Source organism: Musa acuminata, chromosome BXJ1-8, assembly GCF_036884655.1.
Source record: "Musa acuminata AAA Group cultivar baxijiao chromosome BXJ1-8, Cavendish_Baxijiao_AAA, whole genome shotgun sequence".
In the NCBI taxonomy this organism is placed as follows: Eukaryota; Viridiplantae; Streptophyta; class Magnoliopsida; order Zingiberales; family Musaceae; genus Musa; species Musa acuminata.
This window is the reverse complement of record NC_088334.1, coordinates 49,229,133-49,248,769: the sequence shown is the minus strand read 5'-3', so window position 1 is coordinate 49,248,769 and position 19,637 is coordinate 49,229,133. Positions and strand designations below refer to the sequence as shown.

The following is a 19,637-nucleotide window of genomic DNA, read 5'->3' as shown; positions in this document are numbered from 1 at the left end:
CTTACACCTCTACTTGTGAACTATGAAAGCCCATAATGACTAGCAGCATCTTTATTCATGTTGGTTTTTTTCTTCTTCTTTTTTTTTTTTTTCTTTTTGAATGATGACAAATGAAAGGGCTGTTCCCACCATTTTGGATATTATTGAAAGTAAGATATGCAATATCGTACCATATTGGTGTTTTGAGGTTGATTCGGTACAGTACGGTACCGATGTATCGAGCGGTACATTAATAATTATATATATTTTCATACTGTAGCACTGTAGTATTGCGGTCCACGTATCGGTATATCATCGGACTGATACATACCGCCCGTACCGGGCGGTACCATTTGTATACCAATTTAAAAGAATATTCACAATACACCGTAAAGATCACTATTCATACCCATCAATTAGGCATTGGATTTGGTGCTACACACTTGTAATGGAGGATGAAATGCATGCTTAAGCAAACACCAATATAAAGCTTTCCTACATGATCACAAAGAGAAGATTGAGACTGCTACAGGATGAGGCTTACTGATTGATGCAGTAGAGCTTTCATTGAATATAATTTGGAACATTCACAGGGATTCAGAAGAACAACTTTTAAGTCTATAGATGACATATTCACTCACATCACCCAAGCAAACTCACTATGATGGACACACCAAGAAGTGGGATAGATAGATAGTAAGCACTAAACTTTAGTTACAATATCAGAGAGGGCCTTTGTGTTGGTGCTTTTTTAATCGTGTTGTGAAACTGAGATTGATCGATGGACGGACGATCGTTATCGTGATAGTTATCATGACACCGCCAGCCCGGTGAGGCGTGGTCTTCTGTCCGAGCTGCTGTTCTCAGCCATCAGTTCTAGTGTCATTTTCCTCTTGGTGCCTGTTCTGGGTGATAATTCTATTGGTCGAGCGTAGCTCCTCAATCTCAGCACATCGTTCGTCTGAAGAGGCTTAAGGATGAAGTCCTCCGCTCCAATAGCTCGGCACCTACCGGGAGATGAACACACATCACTTAGCCTTGTCAGTTATAGTTCAAGAACAAACACCCTGAAGCTAGTTTTGTAGGACAATTCAACAGGCAAAGCAGTTTCAGAAGTCATGGATGAGATTAAGAAATGGTGTTCCATGATAAGTCAGATATATGTTGCTGGATGCTACCTTGTATCGTCATGATTTTATGAAATGATGGATATCCAAGACCAATCTTGGCATGAAAAGCCGTTTTGCAATCATGAGGAAGAAAAACTTAAAAACAATCAACCCAAATTCTTTCCAGATAGCAAATTTCTGGTATTTAACTGTTGCGAGATATCCATCAAAAATGTTTGTTCGGCTACTCATAACATATCCACGTTGTAACACATATGCATCCATCCATGTTCATGCATAGAACATAAAATATCGAAGCTAATCTTAGTTAAAATTTACTTAGTTGATGTATGTCTGAAAAGTATCATCCCTTACAAGCATCGTATTCGGTGAAGGAAACGAAAACTATATGAGGAAGCTACAAACCTGCTGATTCTCTGTGGCTCATTTTCGGAAGACATTATGATTACAGGAATAGGTTTTCGGCAGCTCTGCTCCTAAGATCACAAGACAAGATATTGTTTTAATAATATCACAATGCATCGGATATTAGAGAAAATAGCAATAACTATGATTAATAGGAATATGAAGCATAGCATAAAAAATGTTTCCCAAAACCATGATACCTTGACAGTCTTCAGCAGGTCATATCCAGTCATTTCTGGCATGGAGTAGTCGGTGAGGATTATGTCTACCTTCTGGTCCTACATCATGTATAAATAAACCTTATCAAGGTGCATTATTTCAGTGAATTAATAAAACCGAAAGATTGAACGACAGTTGGCTCGATTTTAAAATAAAATTGATGAGAACGGAATGCGGATTAGAAAGTATAAAGCTGAATGCAACAATGGTTATTGGAAAGTTGGACCACAATAATCTTTCCTCAAGATTGTCAATTGCTTTTATTCGACCGAAAAAAAAAAGTTCCTAACAAATGTTGCCTACCAAAAGAAAGTAACAGTAACAATTATAAAAGTCACATATTCTCAAAATCTGCCTTACATCGACGGTAGGATGTTCAGCTTTGTCGTCAGTTAATCCAAGAACTTCCATTGCTCTCTTTCCGCTATCAACAGCTATAACTGAACAAAAATAACTCATTTGAGCAATTCAGCTTTAAAAAGTTATTCAAATAATTAATAATGAAATCCCAATTAGAATTAATAATAGTAACAAGGGAAAGGTAGTTGCTGATACGTCAGTGTGGACTCGACAAAATGATCAGTCTCAGAAATCTAAACTTTTGCTTTTTAATGATTACGGATTGCTTCCTAAAACTCAAAACTTTCGGTAGTCCAACTACTGGGCCAATGAAAGAGTCGAGGAACATATTTGTTGCTAGCTAAAGCAAAAGTAGAAGCTTTGAGCTTTCAAATTGGATCTCGATCGCTAAAATCTCACAAATGTGCTCTGCAAAATTTCGCATCATGCATATGAAAAGTTGGATCATCGTCGAGTCCCTAGAAAATTTAGCTTATTTAATATCCACCGATTCCAAGTATCGAAGAAAAAGAATATGCATTACAAAACCTACTGAAATCTCAATCTCAACAGCAAATTTGCATATCTATAATGGTTATATATGGAAGAAACCCAATAGAAATTTAATCGATGGAAGGATGTATCTCTGAAACTAAATTCTAAACGAAGGAGAGGCAGACAATTTAGGTGTCTGATCACTGCCCAACTTATACCTTGAAAGTTAATGCACAAAAATCGCAGTCAACACATCACCGATGATACTAAGAACATCATCACCGACGATATAATTTAGACATTAAACTTTCAAGACTGAGGTTACAAAGAAGAGAGAGCAGCACCGAAGAACTTCAAACTTAGGGGAATTATGTAGCATCATGACAACCCAAAGCAGGTTGATGAAGAGGGTGGCGGCGATACACTCAAAAAGTCCAAATTATTTGAGTCATTACAATTTCATAACCACTGCATTATATAGTCTGCATCATAAAAAAAGAATCTGATGCTAATAACATTTTATAACAAAATGTACATCAAAAATTATAACTCAACCAAATAAAGCATTGCAAATTGTAACGAAATGAAGACAAGTAAAGTAGACCATTATGTCATCTGCAGAAGAGTGATCTATTTTTCATCTTAACTCAAAAAGAAAGCTTAAAATCTCAAAGACATTTAACAAAACAAGCTTCCATATTGAAAATTCAGAATTATCTTAGACAAGTGGGATTGAAATGCTTCAATTGATCATATCAGAGAGCATCCAAATGAAGATACCACAAATATCCCAAACAAGAAGATCAAAAGGCTAACATAATTTCCATTATGTCTATGTAAAGAGAAAAGCTCACTGATCTCACCTTGAAACATGGCTCCACTCTTCTTGAGCAAGCCTTCCACCATCCTTCTCTCCACCGGGGAGTCATCCACCACCAACACCCTCACCTCCATCCCTCCTTCGAACACGCCGCCATTGCTCCCCTCCCCCTCCTCCATGGCTAATCTCCTCCTCCTCCTCCACCACAACCACCCACCTACAAGTTACTACTGCAGACTCCAACTCGATAGCCTCATGTTGCAACAGCCGTGGACAGGAGAGAGCACGAGGAGAATCCGAGACGGAGGAGGAGCGGGATCAAGCTCTTGTAAAGGAGAAGAAAAAGGAAATGGGAGGAGTGGCGGAGATGGTGGGACCCCCGCGCGTGTTGTGTGGTGTGGGGCCCGACAGGAGGGAACGGAATACTTTCCCCAAGATTTGGTTGTCGGGGAATCTATCCGGCCATGGGATTCGAAGACATCGACCTTAAAACCCTCCTCCACCCCACGCTCGCCTTCAACCAACAGCCTCCTCCTCCGCCATGCCTTCGTACCGCAAAACCCATCGGTCTTCTCCTCCCCTGTCGATCTGTGCATCGTGATTAGGAACACAAAGAGTGTCAGGTGATGTGGTGATGTTACAGAGCCATCCAGACGCCATGATTCAGCTGCATGTAAGCTTCACAGACTACACTGCCAGAAACCATCCCTATAGAGAGAGAACTAAGAGAGGCATGTCATTCAAAAGGTAGATCACCCGATGATAATGTTTGCGACACTTTGCATGTTTAATGTTTGTTTAATCATTGAACTCCACACAACATTGAATCTCTCACCATTTAATTTGACTCAAGTTACTATTGTCAGCCCACAGTTTTTTTTTTTTTGCTTTTCTGGGTCAAACCAATCCTTCCTACTGATGATTTCTATGCAACACATGATTGACCATCTGCTCAGTGTTCATCACCAGCATATATTAGGTTGTGTTAACACTATCCTTTTGTTGATTTAGCTCTGCCTTGACATCTAATTGAGTCAAATGAAGGGCAGAAGCATAGTGCATTGTTATGTCAACATTCTACATGTGGACCCTACCATCTTGAAGCTTTCAATTGCATGAGATCCCCCGAATCTATGGTGGACCCACCAGTGGCCCCACCTATCCTCTCTCTCTCTCCTGCCTCTGGTCTTCTCTTCCCTCTTCCATGGGAGGCCAGAGAACATATATTTTATGCAGATATATGAATTACTTCTCAAACCTACTGCCTCCCTCCTAATACAATCTTATCACATATTATTGTTCTTCTATTGCCACTGATCCAGGACAAAATTTTAATTGATTTGATTCCAATATCTCTTATTATTCATCTCAATCTCTCTGATATCTTCTTTCATACCTTCCTTCCAATTAGAATTTTCATTTTAACTAATTTATTTATAAGTTTTTAGTCAAATATTGTTTGACAGAGTCATTAAAACACTTACCTCCTCAGATATATTGTGAATGTTGAGTTTTCTGTTTTTCATATAAACCACACTTTTTATGGACTAATCTTATTTGGATAATAAACTTCTATGATCATTGTCATCGAGTTAGATAAATCTTTTACTGTTGTTTATTTATTTTAATTCAGCATAATCATTATCAAACTAAATTGGACCCAAGAAAGATGTGAAGTCATGAAATATCAACAACACTGAAGATACTAAACTTTTTTTTTGTGGCCAAACAAATGCAATAGAAAGTCCAAACAGATGAAAGATCCACACCTACTCTGTCACCACCACTTGATCATATTTATATCTACTAAAGCAAATTCTAGAATTACTCTCACACCAAAACCTTGAAACACATAAAGTACTTGTAAAGCAACTAAATCTTAATTCTCAAGGTTTTTTTTTTCCCTTCAAATAAGTGTTTCCAAATGTTTTTTTTTTTTTTGTCAATCCAACAAGTAATTGGTGTTTAATTAAAGAATCCAAAAATAATTGCAATTCATCAATTATCAATTAGAATAATTCAAGCTGAATCTGAGAGTGGGATTGAGCTATAAATTACAAGACTTGTACATCACAAAAGAATGTGTGAAGTGGGGTAGGAAATGAAACATGGTGGTTGGGTTTCAGTGTTCATCTCTCTAACTTTTGAGGAATCACAAGATCTCAAAAGCGACATCATATCTAGAATATATCTCTGATGCCGTAACTCTGAAAGAAACAGGTCACAGAATACTGTGGATTATGGTGATGAGATATTGCATCCATTTCTAAGGAAATAAAAACAATTGAGGTGTTGAAATAATTTTATTTTTGTCAATTCTTGTCTGCAAGCAGGGAAGAAAACTCTGATACCAAAAAAGATAACTAAGAAAGTTAATGAAAATAGTATATATATATATATAATTTACATGATTCAGCATCCTTTAATTTATATTCATGAAGAGAACCTTAAGTTCTTAGCTATATGAGAAAAATGAAAATATAATTTAAAATACTTTAAATTAACTTAAATAAAATAATTTTAATTAAGGATTGATGCAAATGATTAGAGGGACTACAATACTTGAAAGATTTCTGAGACTGATATATAAAAATTACTAGCATTGCGAAAAGTATCATTTTTCTAATTTAAGATAAAAGAAGAGACTAAGCATAAGAAAATAGTTTTTCTTTTGAAACCATAAGCCTGAAACTGTTCTTGTATCAAAATGATAACAATAATTCAAGCCCTGTGTAAATATTTTGGTGATCAGTCTGCACCATAAAATTAATTCAAGAACTCCATATAATAATTGAACTTGCCCAAAGGTATAACTTAAGAGATCTCCAGACCAGTGCATGAAAATAGTTCAAACACTACAAAAGCTGCTGTGTATCTGCAAACTTTTGTTGCAGTCACTGACTTGTCTTCCTCATCTTTTGCTGCCCAAATGTAAATTAGCTTTCAGCACCCAACTCTCTCTCTCTCTCTCTCTCTCTCTCTCTCTCTCTCTCTACATATGTATATATGTATGTATGTATGTCTGGTTGTTTATGTTCCTTCAAGACAACACCACATATTAAATCCTTTTCCTAGAAAGAATGTTACATTGGATTTGAATCAGAAGTGCAGTAGAGGGTCCAAAGCATCTAAGAAAAGATGCTGTACTGAAGCAAGTGGAATCCCTTGGATGGTACAAACACAAAGAAAGAGGAGGCCATTATCTTCCTTTGATTGCCAGCAAAATGATTGAGAACAAACATTGAGTTCGAAACATGGGATTGCTTGCAGATTTGGATTAGTTGGCTGGACCCAGATTCTGCAATTAATTCTAAGAAGATGAAACATCTTTGTGCATTGCTTGTGCATATATACATGTATTCATACAAGGATGACTAAGATACAAAACATTAGTGTGTATATGAACAATGATGACACAGTTTATATGGCAAAAAAAGGTCCTAAGTTAATCAAAAGGCTTTAAGGAATCTGTTGTGTAGGTTAAGAATCATAAAGGGTTTGCATGCTTCCTTCACAAGCAATAGCCCAATAAAAATGAGCAACATGCACATGGTTGTGAGCTCTTGCAGCTTAAAAGGCAGATGCCAAGCTTCAAGTCTAAGAAGGAGATCTGAGAGGGAAGGAGAGGGGAAATGATGCAGGCTGTGCAGCATTCAGACCCCGCAATGGAGTCCTCAATAGGGATATGATGAGCAACGACAGCATTATTGTAGGCCTCTCTCTCTCTCTCTCTCTGTTCATCATCACATGGAAACCATCTCCAAACAGCAGCAGCAGCAGCAAAGAGTCTTTGCCTCTCAAGATAGCTACATCCATGAACACTTGAATTCACTCGACTCATGGCTAACACAACTTTCTGAGATCAAAGTAAGAGAGAGATATACAAACTCAATTAAGGACAGAGGATGTGAGTCCTCAATGGATCCACTTGACACCTTTCCAATTAGTCTACACAGAAGAGTGACAGGATTGGGTCCATGTGACAGCCAGTAAGGTTTAAGTTTAACCCAAACTTATGGTGGAAGAAAAGAATAAGGATGAAAAGAATTAAAAATTGAGAGTCAACTAAAGATTCTAGAGAAGAAATTTTGGATGATTGATTCAAACACAATTTTCATGATTTTTTGGTACATCACTTTTGACATCAAGCTCTGAAAAATGATCAATATTGATCCTTGAGAAATCCTTTGTCCTGCTTCTCACATCTCTACTGGTGGGATCAGATGTATTTAGTTTGTTTTATCACTGAAATTTATCCTGGTAATTATTTTCTTGATACCCTTTTGATCTAGAGAGAATTATTTGTAATCTATAGATTCTGGTGTGTGAAAGAATTTAATTCAAAGCTGTAAAGAACAGGGCTCTGGAGATTGCTTTTGACAATGCTTGGAAAGATATTATTTGAGAATTTTGTTGCTGTGTGGTAAACTTTTTCTGCTTAAATTTATCAGTAGCACCTTCAAAACATTTGTCTTCTCCATCACAAACTTCATTGTGGCCTTCCCCTCAAATCTTCCAAAATTTTCAACAAATCCAAATTTTAGGTTGGGCTCGAAAATAAAGGGATTCAAAAAGTGTACCAAATTAATTGCTTTTCATTTGTGTCCAACTACATAACAAAAATACAAGTCTCCTTAATCATGTCCACTAGTAAGAACATGAAGACAAAGGGATTAGAAAGTGCAGGATGGTCATATCTTTTCCCTTGGTGTATCTAATTAAGCAGATGTTCAAGTGTACACATTATACAACATTCTTAGGGTCATATATATTCCCTTGGATGTATCCAACTATCCATGAAGTATACAACACATTCCATTCTACTAAACTCATGTAAAAATGTGTTCTGGATAGTTTATATTCAGTGGAAGCGCAGCATTTGGAAGTTGAAGACCCACTGATGAAGGGATTGGATATAAAGATCCTTGGATGTTATGGTGCCTGCTTCTCCTATTGATTTGACTCTGCTGGATTCTGATAGCTGAGGTGGAAGCTTTTTCAGTTGATCGACCGTGGGAGGATGCCCCACTGGTGCAAGAAGCCTTCTCCTGTGGTTACTTCTAAGACCAACAATGCCAGGACGGCTAACATGGCTGCTCTGCCATTCCAGGTCTCGGCACTTCTGGTCCAACCCCATTCCCACACTGTCACTGGAGGAGGAAGCTCGCCACGTTTTGAGTCATATGCTGCCAGGAGCTCCTCTACGCTTCCAAGCGGAACAAGTGACTGCAGTCACCAAAATCATTCTAGCATTAGGCTTTACAACAAAGCAATTTCTATCCTCCAAGAAACTGTTTGCAAGTTCAGACAACATAATATACCCATATAATTATTGAGGACTTTGCAATATCAAGATGATATAACGATTAAGGTTTTAATCACTGCAGGATGTAAGTTGGCTCAACAAAGTCGACGCTGACCATCATATTAAATCATTTAAGTAACGATCACAATTTGATTCAATTTAGTATGATAATAGTGCTTAATTCTGGAAATCCAGCAAGCCATCAGGTCTTCTCAGGAAAGGCTGTGAAGCAAATCTTGAGAACCATTCTAGAAGTAGTCCCCACTTTAAGATCAAAATAGTACCTCACACTCTTTTTTATTTGCTTCTTAGAGCATAGTAGTTTATCCGAAACATTCAACAAGATTAGTCCAAAAAAGGAAAAAGCTACTAACACATTATTGGCTTCGAATATTGCTTATTAAGCAAAATGTCACAGATCTTTCAGATATATCTAAAAAGTAAACAACATAATTAGATACCATAATATGGGCATGTCAAACTAAATAAAAAATACTCAAGGATTAGTCACCATAAGACCTAGATATGGGGAAGGCTTGAACACTACCTATAACAATGTTTAACTATTATCCTTCTTCACTCTTACTGTAGTGTCCAAAGCCAGACTCGTAAATTAGTAAGAAAAAGCCTCTAGCATTCATTAGCTTGTGGTATTTGCTGAAAATTAACAAATGTTACCTGCCGAGCCTCAAGACTGGAAGCTGCCATTGCTCCTACATAAGGAAGACTTTCGATAACAGCGTCTGCAAGATCAGAAATGAATGTGGGCTCACATCCTAAAGCAGGTACGCGCCCCCAGTTCTGAATGCCTGATTTCAGAGCCAACTCTTTGTACTCCACATCAATTTCTTCAAGGGTTTCAATATGCTCACTGACAAAGCTGCACATTGAATACCAAAAAAGTAAACAACTATATGTTACCCAACACTAAAAATAATTGAATTATGTCTCATCTGCATAAATACAATTTTTAAAGGAATCTGAAATATTCATTTGACATTGAAGAAAAATGAATGATGTGATGCAACTATACCTAATGGGAACAGCTAGTAGACTTTTGACTCCTTTTTGCCCAAGCTCAACTATTGTCTCATCGGTGTAGGGTCTCAACCATTCGACAGGTCCAACTCGACTCTATGAAACCATCCAATGAAGCTTAATAAAAGATCCTATTATCAATTGTGGAAGTCTCAAAGGAATCATAAACATTGTATCCAGTAACTTTGGCAGTTGGCAATTATGAACAACAAAATAATACAAAATAGAATGAACAAAGAAAATTTAGATCACAAGAACTCCATTTACTTATCTCTAAAAACTACCTACACTTCAAAAAGTGATGAAATAATGGCAACACTACAAATATATATATTTGCATCTATATATAGAGATGAGCCTGTTCATCAAAATGTAGTTTAAGATTTCAAAATTTTCATTTCTTAATAAGCTGGATCAAAGTAATATATTTATAGCCTAGACTTTATCAATTCAAAAGTTGTGCACAACCAACCATATGATGAAAACAATCAGATGGACGACTCACTATCTGAAGGCAATAAATGAGGGTGAAGAAAAAGGAACAGAAATTCAGGAGCTAATCTGACTGATCTTAGTTGTTAAGCAGCCATAAGACAGTGGTGGAGGCATAGAGAAGAGAGAAACCCAAAATACAGAACAAAGAGAAATAAAGGCGGAGAATAGAGAGGTGATAGAAGATAGAAATAATAGAGGAAAAGGCAGAATATAGAACAAAAAAGACAGAAAATAAGGGCATCAAGTCAAAAATAAATTCCCATCTTTGCCAGTACTGTTAGTTCAGACGTGTGAGACCTCTACTTAAAGACTGAACATTGTGAAAATAAGAAAGCTCTGATGTTCAAAAATGTAGTTTATGCTTTCTGTTGTCAATTTGCTGTATTGTTATGTGCCAAAATCGAACCCAAAATAAGGCCTAAATTTATCTTGTTGATCACTTTTCACATCTTCAGATTTGGTAAATATGCAAGTGAGATTTTAATTAGTAATCATAAAAATTGAAACCACAAATTAATCTCCCATATGAAACATGATAAGATGATTGCGAGAGAAACTATGACTAGTTTAGATGTGACATAAATTGTCTCCACTCTCCAGTATATTAGTAGTTGCATCTGTTACTTTATTGAAGACAACAAAAGGGTATACCTAGGAGTTTTAAATGTATGATGTACTTTACACAGACACACCTATTGATTTTTACTCAATTGCATGCACATATACTAGACATTGTTGAGTGGAAAAATATAGCATGTGTACTTACCTGCAGAAACACATTCCCACAAGAATATAGCCAAGCTCAAGCACAAACATACATATAAAACACACACATATAAGAGAGTGAGAAACAAGTAACACAATAAGGACTGCAGACATTCATAATTAACATAACTACAGCTAGCATTCTGACCACAAAAGAGAACATGTGCAAAGAAACAACCAATTATTAAGCTTACAAAATATCATGAACAATAAATTCGGTTACCTGGTAAGCAAGGGTGTATGCATTAGTAATGCCTCGTTTTTCCAGCTCTTCCATTATTAGATCTACACATTCCTCCATTTCTGCTTTGTAAGGGTCCCCAGCTTCTTCCACATAAGCTAGCGGAACACCATGAGCACTAAAAAACATCATAACCTACAATGCAGTTTTCCAATTAAAGTTATGATATTTTAGTTGAACAAGAATGTCAAGAAATGTACGATCAGTTGGCATTTTAATTTTGAAGGTACAAGGGGCAAAGAAGAAGCTTCATAAAGGAAAGGGTAAGCTACTTGAAAAAATGGGGAAGAATTCCAATTTAATATGCAAGGTAAACATATTAGGTCAAACTTATCAGTGGTTTTCAGTAGGTTTTGTGAGCCAATCTTTTCCTCATTGTCACAACAAGATCCGTCAACCATTATCAAAGCGGAAAAGGACTGTGTCCTTTTTTCATCTATTATTTAAAAAAAAAGTCGCATGCACAACCTTTTCAAATTAATGACGCTTTATTACAACAGGCTAAATCAGCTCCTATCATCACTAAAACTTGGAGCCCAAAAGGACAGAAATGTGCTGTTTTTTTTTCTTCATTCAACAGTTACAGCTTATATTATCCTTGATATCATAGACAGCTCAACAGAGATGTAACAAAAGGCACTAATGTAGTACCCAATCAGGAAGCTCAACAGCTTTATCCATCTTTATGTGATTTCTGACATGTCAAATCGAACCACTACACTCAAATGACTAATAAAAGATAACAATCAAGGAATTGTGCAAGATAGTTTATTTTTGCAACTACCCTTGTGCTAGTGATTAAATAATGAACAAGCATTGTACAAGCATGTATGTGCCAACAGACACAGGCCCTCCACCATCCCAGTGCTCCATTAGTTTGGTATTGGTAATTAATATGCCATTTCTTGATGTGACAGCTGCCACAATTGGCCAAAGATGCCTTGATATCACAAATATGACAATGTATTCAAGACCCAGCATACATCTCATGTGAATTGTGATGAGATCATTCCACATGCCACCGTGAGAATACAAGCATGTCAAAAAAAAAATCCAGGATCAAGAATGAACAGTCTGTTACACACATGATCATTTCCAGATATAACTAATCAAATAGGGTGCTTAGAGCTGATTAGAGAAAATCCCCACCAACCATTCCCAAAAAGTGAGATAAACTCTTCCCTTCATCAATATTTGCTTTCGAATTTTGAATATAACAATCAATAGCTTGTGGCGTTATCTTTCTGAAAAATTCTATCAAAATCAAGAGTAAGTTGATATATGCTATCTCATTATGGGAACCAAATTACGTAGTTCCATGAGTGCAAGCTGAGCTCTAAGGAGCAAAAGATAAATTAGTTCCTATATTAAGCCATGTATTCCAAGGAACAAAAGATGCAAAATAATACGAAAAAAAATGTGACCATCAAAAGTATATAGATTGTAATCAGATCAATTTGCACCTTCTCAGGGGATTCAAATTTTTGCACCTCCTTTTCAATTAAATCTGCCATCGCCTTGATGTATCCTTCTCGTTGATACCAGGATGGTATAACTGTATGTTGCATATTTACCAAATATTCGTCATCCCTACAAAGCCAAATCAATGTCACAAATTTATACAGAAGAAACTTGAATGCTAGTGGTCAAATTTAAACACATGACCTGAATATACTTTCCAACAACCGAAGACTTGAGCCACTAGTTGATATTGAAAACTGTGGGTACAGAGGAAGCACAACAAGTTTTGTGATCCCATCCATTTTAATCTGCGAGTATAAAAGGTCAAATAATGAAGTGCACTGGAGCAACTATGCACTTTCTTCACGTCATATTAGTAGTAAATTAGTATGACAAATACTCATGGATATTGCTCATACCTCAAAGGTTTCGTCATGCAAATTTAACTAAAAGTGAGAAAAAATGCAACATCACTTGTAAAAAACTTTAGTTCTCTAATAAAATATTAAGATTCAAGATCCAGAAAATTGCTGAACCAGCAATCTTATTGAAATAGTTCCAAGAGTTAAAAGGAGAATCTACCACACATGAACCAAATTAGAGAAACTTACGAATCTGCTTAGTAATACAGAAAATTGAGAAGTTTAGTGAAACAGATAAAACAGAATATTGCTAAATTGAGAAGTTTTGCAATTACAAGTTTAGTGAAACAGAAAAAACTTACAACGAAAGAAACAGATAATGCAGAAGCTAAAACTAAATTGCAACTAAAATAGGGTAGGTTATTATAGCCTGAAAACAGCATGGTTACAAAAAAATTACTGTGCTTTTTTATCATAGTCCCTTTCATACAACCAAATTGAGAACTGTGGCTCGGGGGCATCATTGAAATATAAAGGAATCATAATCACAAATTTCGAGGACTCTGTATACAGTTTTTGATGGACCTAATTAATGTATTACTAAAAGCCATCGATATATGCCTTCTAGACACAAGCAAACATGCTCATCACAACAAAACTTATCACATAATGGAACCTCTTTTTTACTATAATCTGTTATATATGATTTCGACAGTTTTTAGCATATATTCACTGGACTTTTTAGACAGTCTAGCACAAATTTGACGAGTTCTATTGATTGTCATTTTCATGATAACTCATAAATCAACAGGTGTTGTAAGAGCTAGATGATGCAAGAGCAAAAGAACCGACTAAAAAAACAAGTCATACTAGAAAGAAAAAATGAAAAAGGGTTTCCTCTATCAATTAAGTATTAAAGTTCTGATTGTACCGGTCAGTATGGACTAACTTTTACAGTCCAATGGCCGATGGTGTGCGGAATGGACAATATTGACCAGTCGGATCTGGAACCAAAACTTACCAGGTAAGCTTACCACACTGGCTTACCAGGTGATAAGCTAACTGGTACTGGGCTGCACTAGATGGTAAGCCTTTCTTCAAGTACCAATATCTATGTACTGCTTTTCTCTTTCTTTTTCTCTGCTTCTTCTGCTACTGCTTCTACTCCTCCCTATCATTTCGTTGTGCTGCCAAGTGTCACCTCTGCCTTTGTTGCTCATTTGCATCATTGCGTCACTGCCTCTCCTCCATAGTATGGTACCACCTGTACTGCTCCATCTCCACCTTCTCTCTCTGTTTGTAGCGGTTTGGTTAGTACCAACCGATACTGAGTCGAACTGACATTCTGTATATTATACGACACAGACACTGTACCGATTTTGTAGCTGACTGGTATCAAATGGTATCAATATTGGGCCAAAATATTAATCCTTGCTGTCAACAACCATTGGTATTTCTTTGCTAGGTTGAAATTTGACAATGAAACAGGTATGCTAAAATACTGGTGAAACCAATACATAACCAACATTATTTTTTTATTCTGACCAATGACCGATAACTGAGCCATAAGCTTGACATCACTTGGTATACCATTTTTGTTATGTGGTACCAAGAAGGACTAGCGACTATACCACTTAGTATATCGGTCTGATTGGTTGCTAAAACTGGTATCAGATAGTATTTAAAACTTTGGAAAGCGGGCATATCTTTTAAAGCTAGTCTCACTTTTATTCTGTTTAAATTTCTTGAAGTGTAGAAAATCAAGTAAAGGAGGGCCTATCATAATTACTTATTGGATAATCCTCTGACAGTTTCCTTCATAAAAATAGTTATTATAGATAAGTGAACCTAATTATAAATTTTAAAGTACCACAATTTAGGTGATACTTAGTAGCCATGCCCTGTTGTTTGTATTTTGTAAAGCATGAAAAGTCTTCATGGATTTGGCCATAATGTAGAAAATTAAGCATATAGATATTTTAAATGGGCATAATATGTCCAATGATGTATGAGCTTTGTAGACAATCACATAACAGTTGTAAATGCTTCTATTGAGGTACAAAAGATAATGAACTTAAGAAACAAGATTTTGATACAAAAACAAGATAACAATTGGAAAAAAATAAAATGATTAGCCAGAAATCATAATCGCATTTATATGAAATTTCCTGTATGAATATTCATTCAGATAAAAGGCACTTGATTTACACTTCAACTCACATGTTTGATGACAAACTTCACTTAGGAAAATAACAATGACAATGTTCTGCAACTATGATAGCATATTTTTATGCAAAAATGCACTGATTATTTACCTGGTTGATGGCTTCTTCAGTAAATGGATGCCAATAACGCATTCCTACATATACCTTTGCTGGAACATTCTTGTCGTGCAAGGCCTTTCTTAATGCTTTTGCCTTAATAATACACAGAAAATTTCAATTAAAATAAGTAAACAGTAATTGATGTCAGAATTTTGAATACAATTGTAATGAGTAAAATTTGAAAGGAGAGGGTAATAATTAGTCAAAAGGAAAATATTTGTAAGCTTCTTTATTCTATCTCCTTACAGCAGTTTGTGAAAAATGCCCCAGGCAAATGACAGTAATATTTTGCAAGAACTATTATACACACTTACACAGTCATGCCAATATTTGGCAAAAAATAATCGAGCAGGCTTCTTGGCAATTTTGTCCTATTTAGAGGCATAACTTTGTCTAATCTTCTGCAAAGTCAATCCAGATCCACCTATCCCCCGTTTTAATGACAATCAAACTAAGCCGAATGATCTCTACTTGACAATAAGTCTATTTTTCTGAGAATCATGAAAGTCAAGCACGTGGTCCAGGTCCAAGGTTGAAACATCCTGAAAATTCCGGCTAATTAATGATGGTTGAGTGTCCTATTGAAAAATGTACTGTGTTTAACCATAGCATAACCGAGAATTCATCTGGTGCTACCTAGGTTAGCTGATAATGATTTTATCCACAAGATGTTGGGATCAAGACACGTCTTCAATACTTACCCTTTGCAAAAAAATTAAAAAGTAAACTTAAGAAATAACAGAATGTCTAGTTTATTTTGATAACTTTTGTTTTTCAGGATGTGAACAAATTTTCTAGAAGAATAAAAATCCAGTTGAAAAAGTAGGTACAATGTCACTATAGATATCATATGGTCAACATTAGACAAGGAAGACTACAAGAGCCCCAATTTCTATAGTACTTCAAAATCCCTATATCAATTATTTAAATACCGGTTGGATTGGTATGTGTCGATCGATAATTACAGTCCTTCCAAGTACCAATAATGAAATGTATAGCTTGACAGTTACACACTTTGTTTTATTTTTTATATAAAAATGATATTGAACAGTACAAGTTTGTATATCACCTGGTATGTCTTTATGATACTGGTTCAATAGATTACTAAAATTGATGTCAGACCGGTATTTAAATCCTTGCCCTGCACTATGATTTTTTTTTTTTTTTTTTGCTTCTGCTACAGATACATTAAGTTGACAACCAAATTTTCAAAGGATGAAATAGTTGTCTTGCTCACTAACATACTAGGAAGATGTGTACTGTTTCAATTTTTTTTAACCAAGGAAGATGTTGTACGTTAACAAATGCAAAACTGACCACAGTTGAAAGTTGAAACATTGTCATGCATCTATGTTATGTCTAACCAATAATATTAGAATATAGAAATAACTAAAATTTGAGCTTAATAAGAGAAGAATTTATTTCATTACATTCCTATTAAAGACAAGGACAGAAAGAGAAAGTATACTTGAAAATAATTTCTCAACCAAAATTGAATGAAAAATAACTTACTTGTGCATCAGTTATTTGTCTGAGTGGAGAACCACCACCAATAGAAGCATAACCTTCTTTGCTTTTGGGCGCCCTAACAACAGAGATGAATTGAGCCAAAGGCTTCTGAAGAAACCGGAACATCCTAGGAAGTCGAATGATGTCCTGTCAATACACAGTATTATTAGTTTTGTTCCAAGGAATTACAAATAAGATAAATACTAATAAGGACACTTCATATTGCTTGTCATGTCATTGTCAGACAATGGTACTTCTCAGCTTCTTTCAGTCAAGTGAGAATACTTTGGTGTATAAAAGAAAAATGTATAGACAATGGTATACATCAATTGACAGACAAAGTTCACTTGCAACATGTGGGTGACTCGTTCACATGATGGAAATAATTTGTTGCTCACATGAAAAACCAAGGTTCAAGTTATGGCAAAGTGACACATGGAGATCAAAAGGAGAGAATCACCTAGATAATCACCTTGAATAGCCTTACTCTGTGGCCTTGTGTATTAGATATTAGATAAGCACCTTGTTTGTCTCATACGCCAGAACAAGTGTCAAATGGTGCCTACCATCTGTAGTTCCCTACCTCCTACAAAGTTTTACAATTACAAAGTAACCAAACTTTATGAATGCATACTTTTTTTTTTAATGAGTATTCACATATTTCCACACAAAATGATGTTTTTGAAAATAAGATCTTCCAATATACCAACGTAACCAGAATGATTTTCCATAAAGACATAATAAGTTTAACATAGTTTTCATACTCAAAAGATATAAAAGAATGAAAAAGAAAGTACAAATTCATTTACCGGATCAGCAAATAGATTAAACAAGAATGGTTGAACATCGTCGAGAGTTTCTGGACCACCGAGATTGAGTAACAAAACCCCAACTCTTTCATTATCCACAAGAATTGTACCCTGTGATGCCTGGGATGTTGAGGTCAGTAATGCTTCAGAAGATGATGAGTATACTTTAGATGATCGCTTATGATTGGATGAGGACAGATCAGGCTGCCATGGATAGTTTTTCGGAACTAAAGGTTTCATCCAATAGCATGGTCCAACACCAGATTTCATGTGTTGCCAAGAAGAATGACCCAACATCTGAGTTGAGCATGTTGCTGGCAGTAGAACCCTGTCACATGCAAAAAATAATTAGTTATCCAAAAGAATGTCAGTGCCCCATAATTATCATGAAGGTAAATACTCCAACAAGGTGATTCTACGAATGTGAGCATGAAAAGAATCACAAGTGAGATCATGCATCACATATTAACCAAATGAAATTGGTTAGTGAAGGTAAAATAACTAACAAAGAGCTACAATAGTAGAGGACCAGGATGATAGATAAATAAGTTACGAGTAGGTCATGTGTGATGCAAGCTGGGATGATGGCGGTTGAATAAAAAAGTTAATTGTTCATTGATTCTTTCAGAATTTATGCATGGCAGCAACATATAAATTAAATAGAGTAATGGATACGAGATTGGATGTTTAAAATGAAGCCTTAGAAGAATGGTAAGAGATACTACTGCAAAGTTAAACTTTAAAAAGAAAAATCTTTCTTTTCTAAAATAAGTTGGAAATATCGACAAGAAATGCAGTGAAGGGTAGCTTATTTCTTCAAATGCAGCTAAATAAAGCTACCGTTGTATATTTCCCTTTCCACAGTCTACAATTAGCTTTCAGGTATCAAGTTTTGCCACTGAAAAAAAACACTCTAAGAAAAAAGATGATACTATAATAATGTTGAAACCAGAGTCTTTAGCTGAGGAATACTTCTCAGGCAAAGATTTCGTCCGAGGCAAACTCGAAGACCGAAGCTCTAGGCTGGCCATCTCTATGACACCCCTGGTACTTGCTTGATGAGACGATGACAACCGCTCCCCTAGAGGAAACGAAACACAAACCAAAGGAAAAAATTGCAAATTTAGCGATTTTATAGGAAATTAAACAAAAAATCCGCTTCTTCCTCCAAAAGAAACATGATTTCCCCATATTCACAAGGAGACGATGTTCGTCTTAAACCAGACAACATAAAAGGGCATGACCAGTAATTGTAGATTAAGCCAGAGTGACATGAAACAGGCCTATTGGGTTCTATTCCAGCGAAAAAAAAAAAACACGATTAGTAACTCATTTCTCTCTTCCTGATTTCCCTGATCGGTAAAGAAGATAGGGGAAAGGACGGTGGAGGAGGACTTACACTGCGAGGCAGGAGAGGGGCGGGAGAGCGCCAAGATCTCTATCCCCATTCTTAGGACCTCGAATTCGCCGCCTCCGGCTAGGGATCGAGAATGAGATGGGGGAGGGAGAGTCCAGGAGAGCTGGAATGGGAGTGGATGAGCGAAAGCAGACAGCGACGAGGTCGTATACTGGGAAGAGCGATCAAATCCGCAATGGTTGGTGGGAGCTGTTCCCACCACACCGCCTTGTTGATGACGACCGATCGCATACGTGGAAGCCAATCTAACCCTTCATCACCTACTCCGTTCTCGTGGACCTGATCTCACCGCCACACCTGCTCTCTTGACACGGTCGTGTGTGCCGTGGTTTGTTTCCTTGGTGAGCTGGGGATGACCTGTCATATCCGCGTCACTCCCAATTGTGTCGCTCACGAGGATGCTTGCCGGTGCGGCGATGGGTGGGCATTGACGTACAAATGTACCTGATTGGTGATTGGCGAACACTGTGGAGCCCGCGACCGGGTAGGAAAAAGCGTTGCATTCAAACTTGGATCCCTCGTGG

The 19,637-nt window shown here is 36.5% G+C and overlaps 2 protein-coding genes across 2 annotated transcripts; both read right to left on the bottom strand.

Moving 5' to 3' along the window:
- Window positions 1-526: 526 nt before the first annotated feature.
- LOC135588507 (two-component response regulator ORR2-like) lies at window positions 527-3,693 on the bottom strand. The gene is made up of 5 exons (XM_065080661.1): window positions 3,431-3,693; window positions 2,094-2,173; window positions 1,715-1,792; window positions 1,515-1,585; window positions 527-986 (listed from the first exon to the last, which is right to left on the bottom strand). The coding sequence occupies exons 1-5, from the start codon at window positions 3,564-3,566 to the stop codon at window positions 791-793; spliced, it is 561 nt and encodes a 186-aa protein (XP_064936733.1). The 5' UTR covers window positions 3,567-3,693; the 3' UTR covers window positions 527-790.
- Window positions 3,694-7,962: 4,269 nt separating this feature from the next.
- LOC135588505 (ferrochelatase-2, chloroplastic-like) lies at window positions 7,963-19,263 on the bottom strand. Its single transcript, XM_065080660.1, has 11 exons — window positions 19,096-19,263; window positions 18,669-18,777; window positions 17,697-18,024; window positions 16,891-17,034; window positions 15,370-15,471; window positions 12,897-13,000; window positions 12,695-12,821; window positions 11,214-11,366; window positions 9,726-9,826; window positions 9,371-9,572; window positions 7,963-8,613 (listed from the first exon to the last, which is right to left on the bottom strand). Exons 1-11 carry the CDS (start codon window positions 19,142-19,144, stop codon window positions 8,386-8,388), a joined length of 1,647 nt encoding a protein of 548 aa, XP_064936732.1. The 5' UTR covers window positions 19,145-19,263; the 3' UTR covers window positions 7,963-8,385.
- Window positions 19,264-19,637: the final 374 nt, after the last annotated feature.

What these genes read in the sequence shown, in the direction of transcription:
- LOC135588505 (XM_065080660.1), bottom strand. Translation starts at nt 19,144, where the DNA reads ATGGGGATAGAGATCTTGGCGCTCTCCCGCCCCTCTCCTGCCTCGCAG. An exon ending in TTAATCTATTTGCTGATCCG is followed by an intron (nt 17,035 to 17,696) that starts GTAAATGAATTT and finishes GTGTATTGACAG; the next exon opens with GACATCATTCGACTTCCTAG. An exon ending in CTACTAGCTGTTCCCATTAG is followed by an intron (nt 9,573 to 9,725) that starts GTATAGTTGCAT and finishes TTCAATGTGCAG; the next exon opens with CTTTGTCAGTGAGCATATTG.
- LOC135588507 (XM_065080661.1), bottom strand. Translation starts at nt 3,566, where the DNA reads ATGGAGGAGGGGGAGGGGAGCAATGGCGGCGTGTTCGAAGGAGGGATG. An exon ending in GAGTGGAGCCATGTTTCAAG is followed by an intron (nt 2,174 to 3,430) that starts GTGAGATCAGTG and finishes ATTTTTGTTCAG; the next exon opens with TTATAGCTGTTGATAGCGGA. An exon ending in CTGAACATCCTACCGTCGAT is followed by an intron (nt 1,793 to 2,093) that starts GTAAGGCAGATT and finishes TACATGATGTAG; the next exon opens with GACCAGAAGGTAGACATAAT.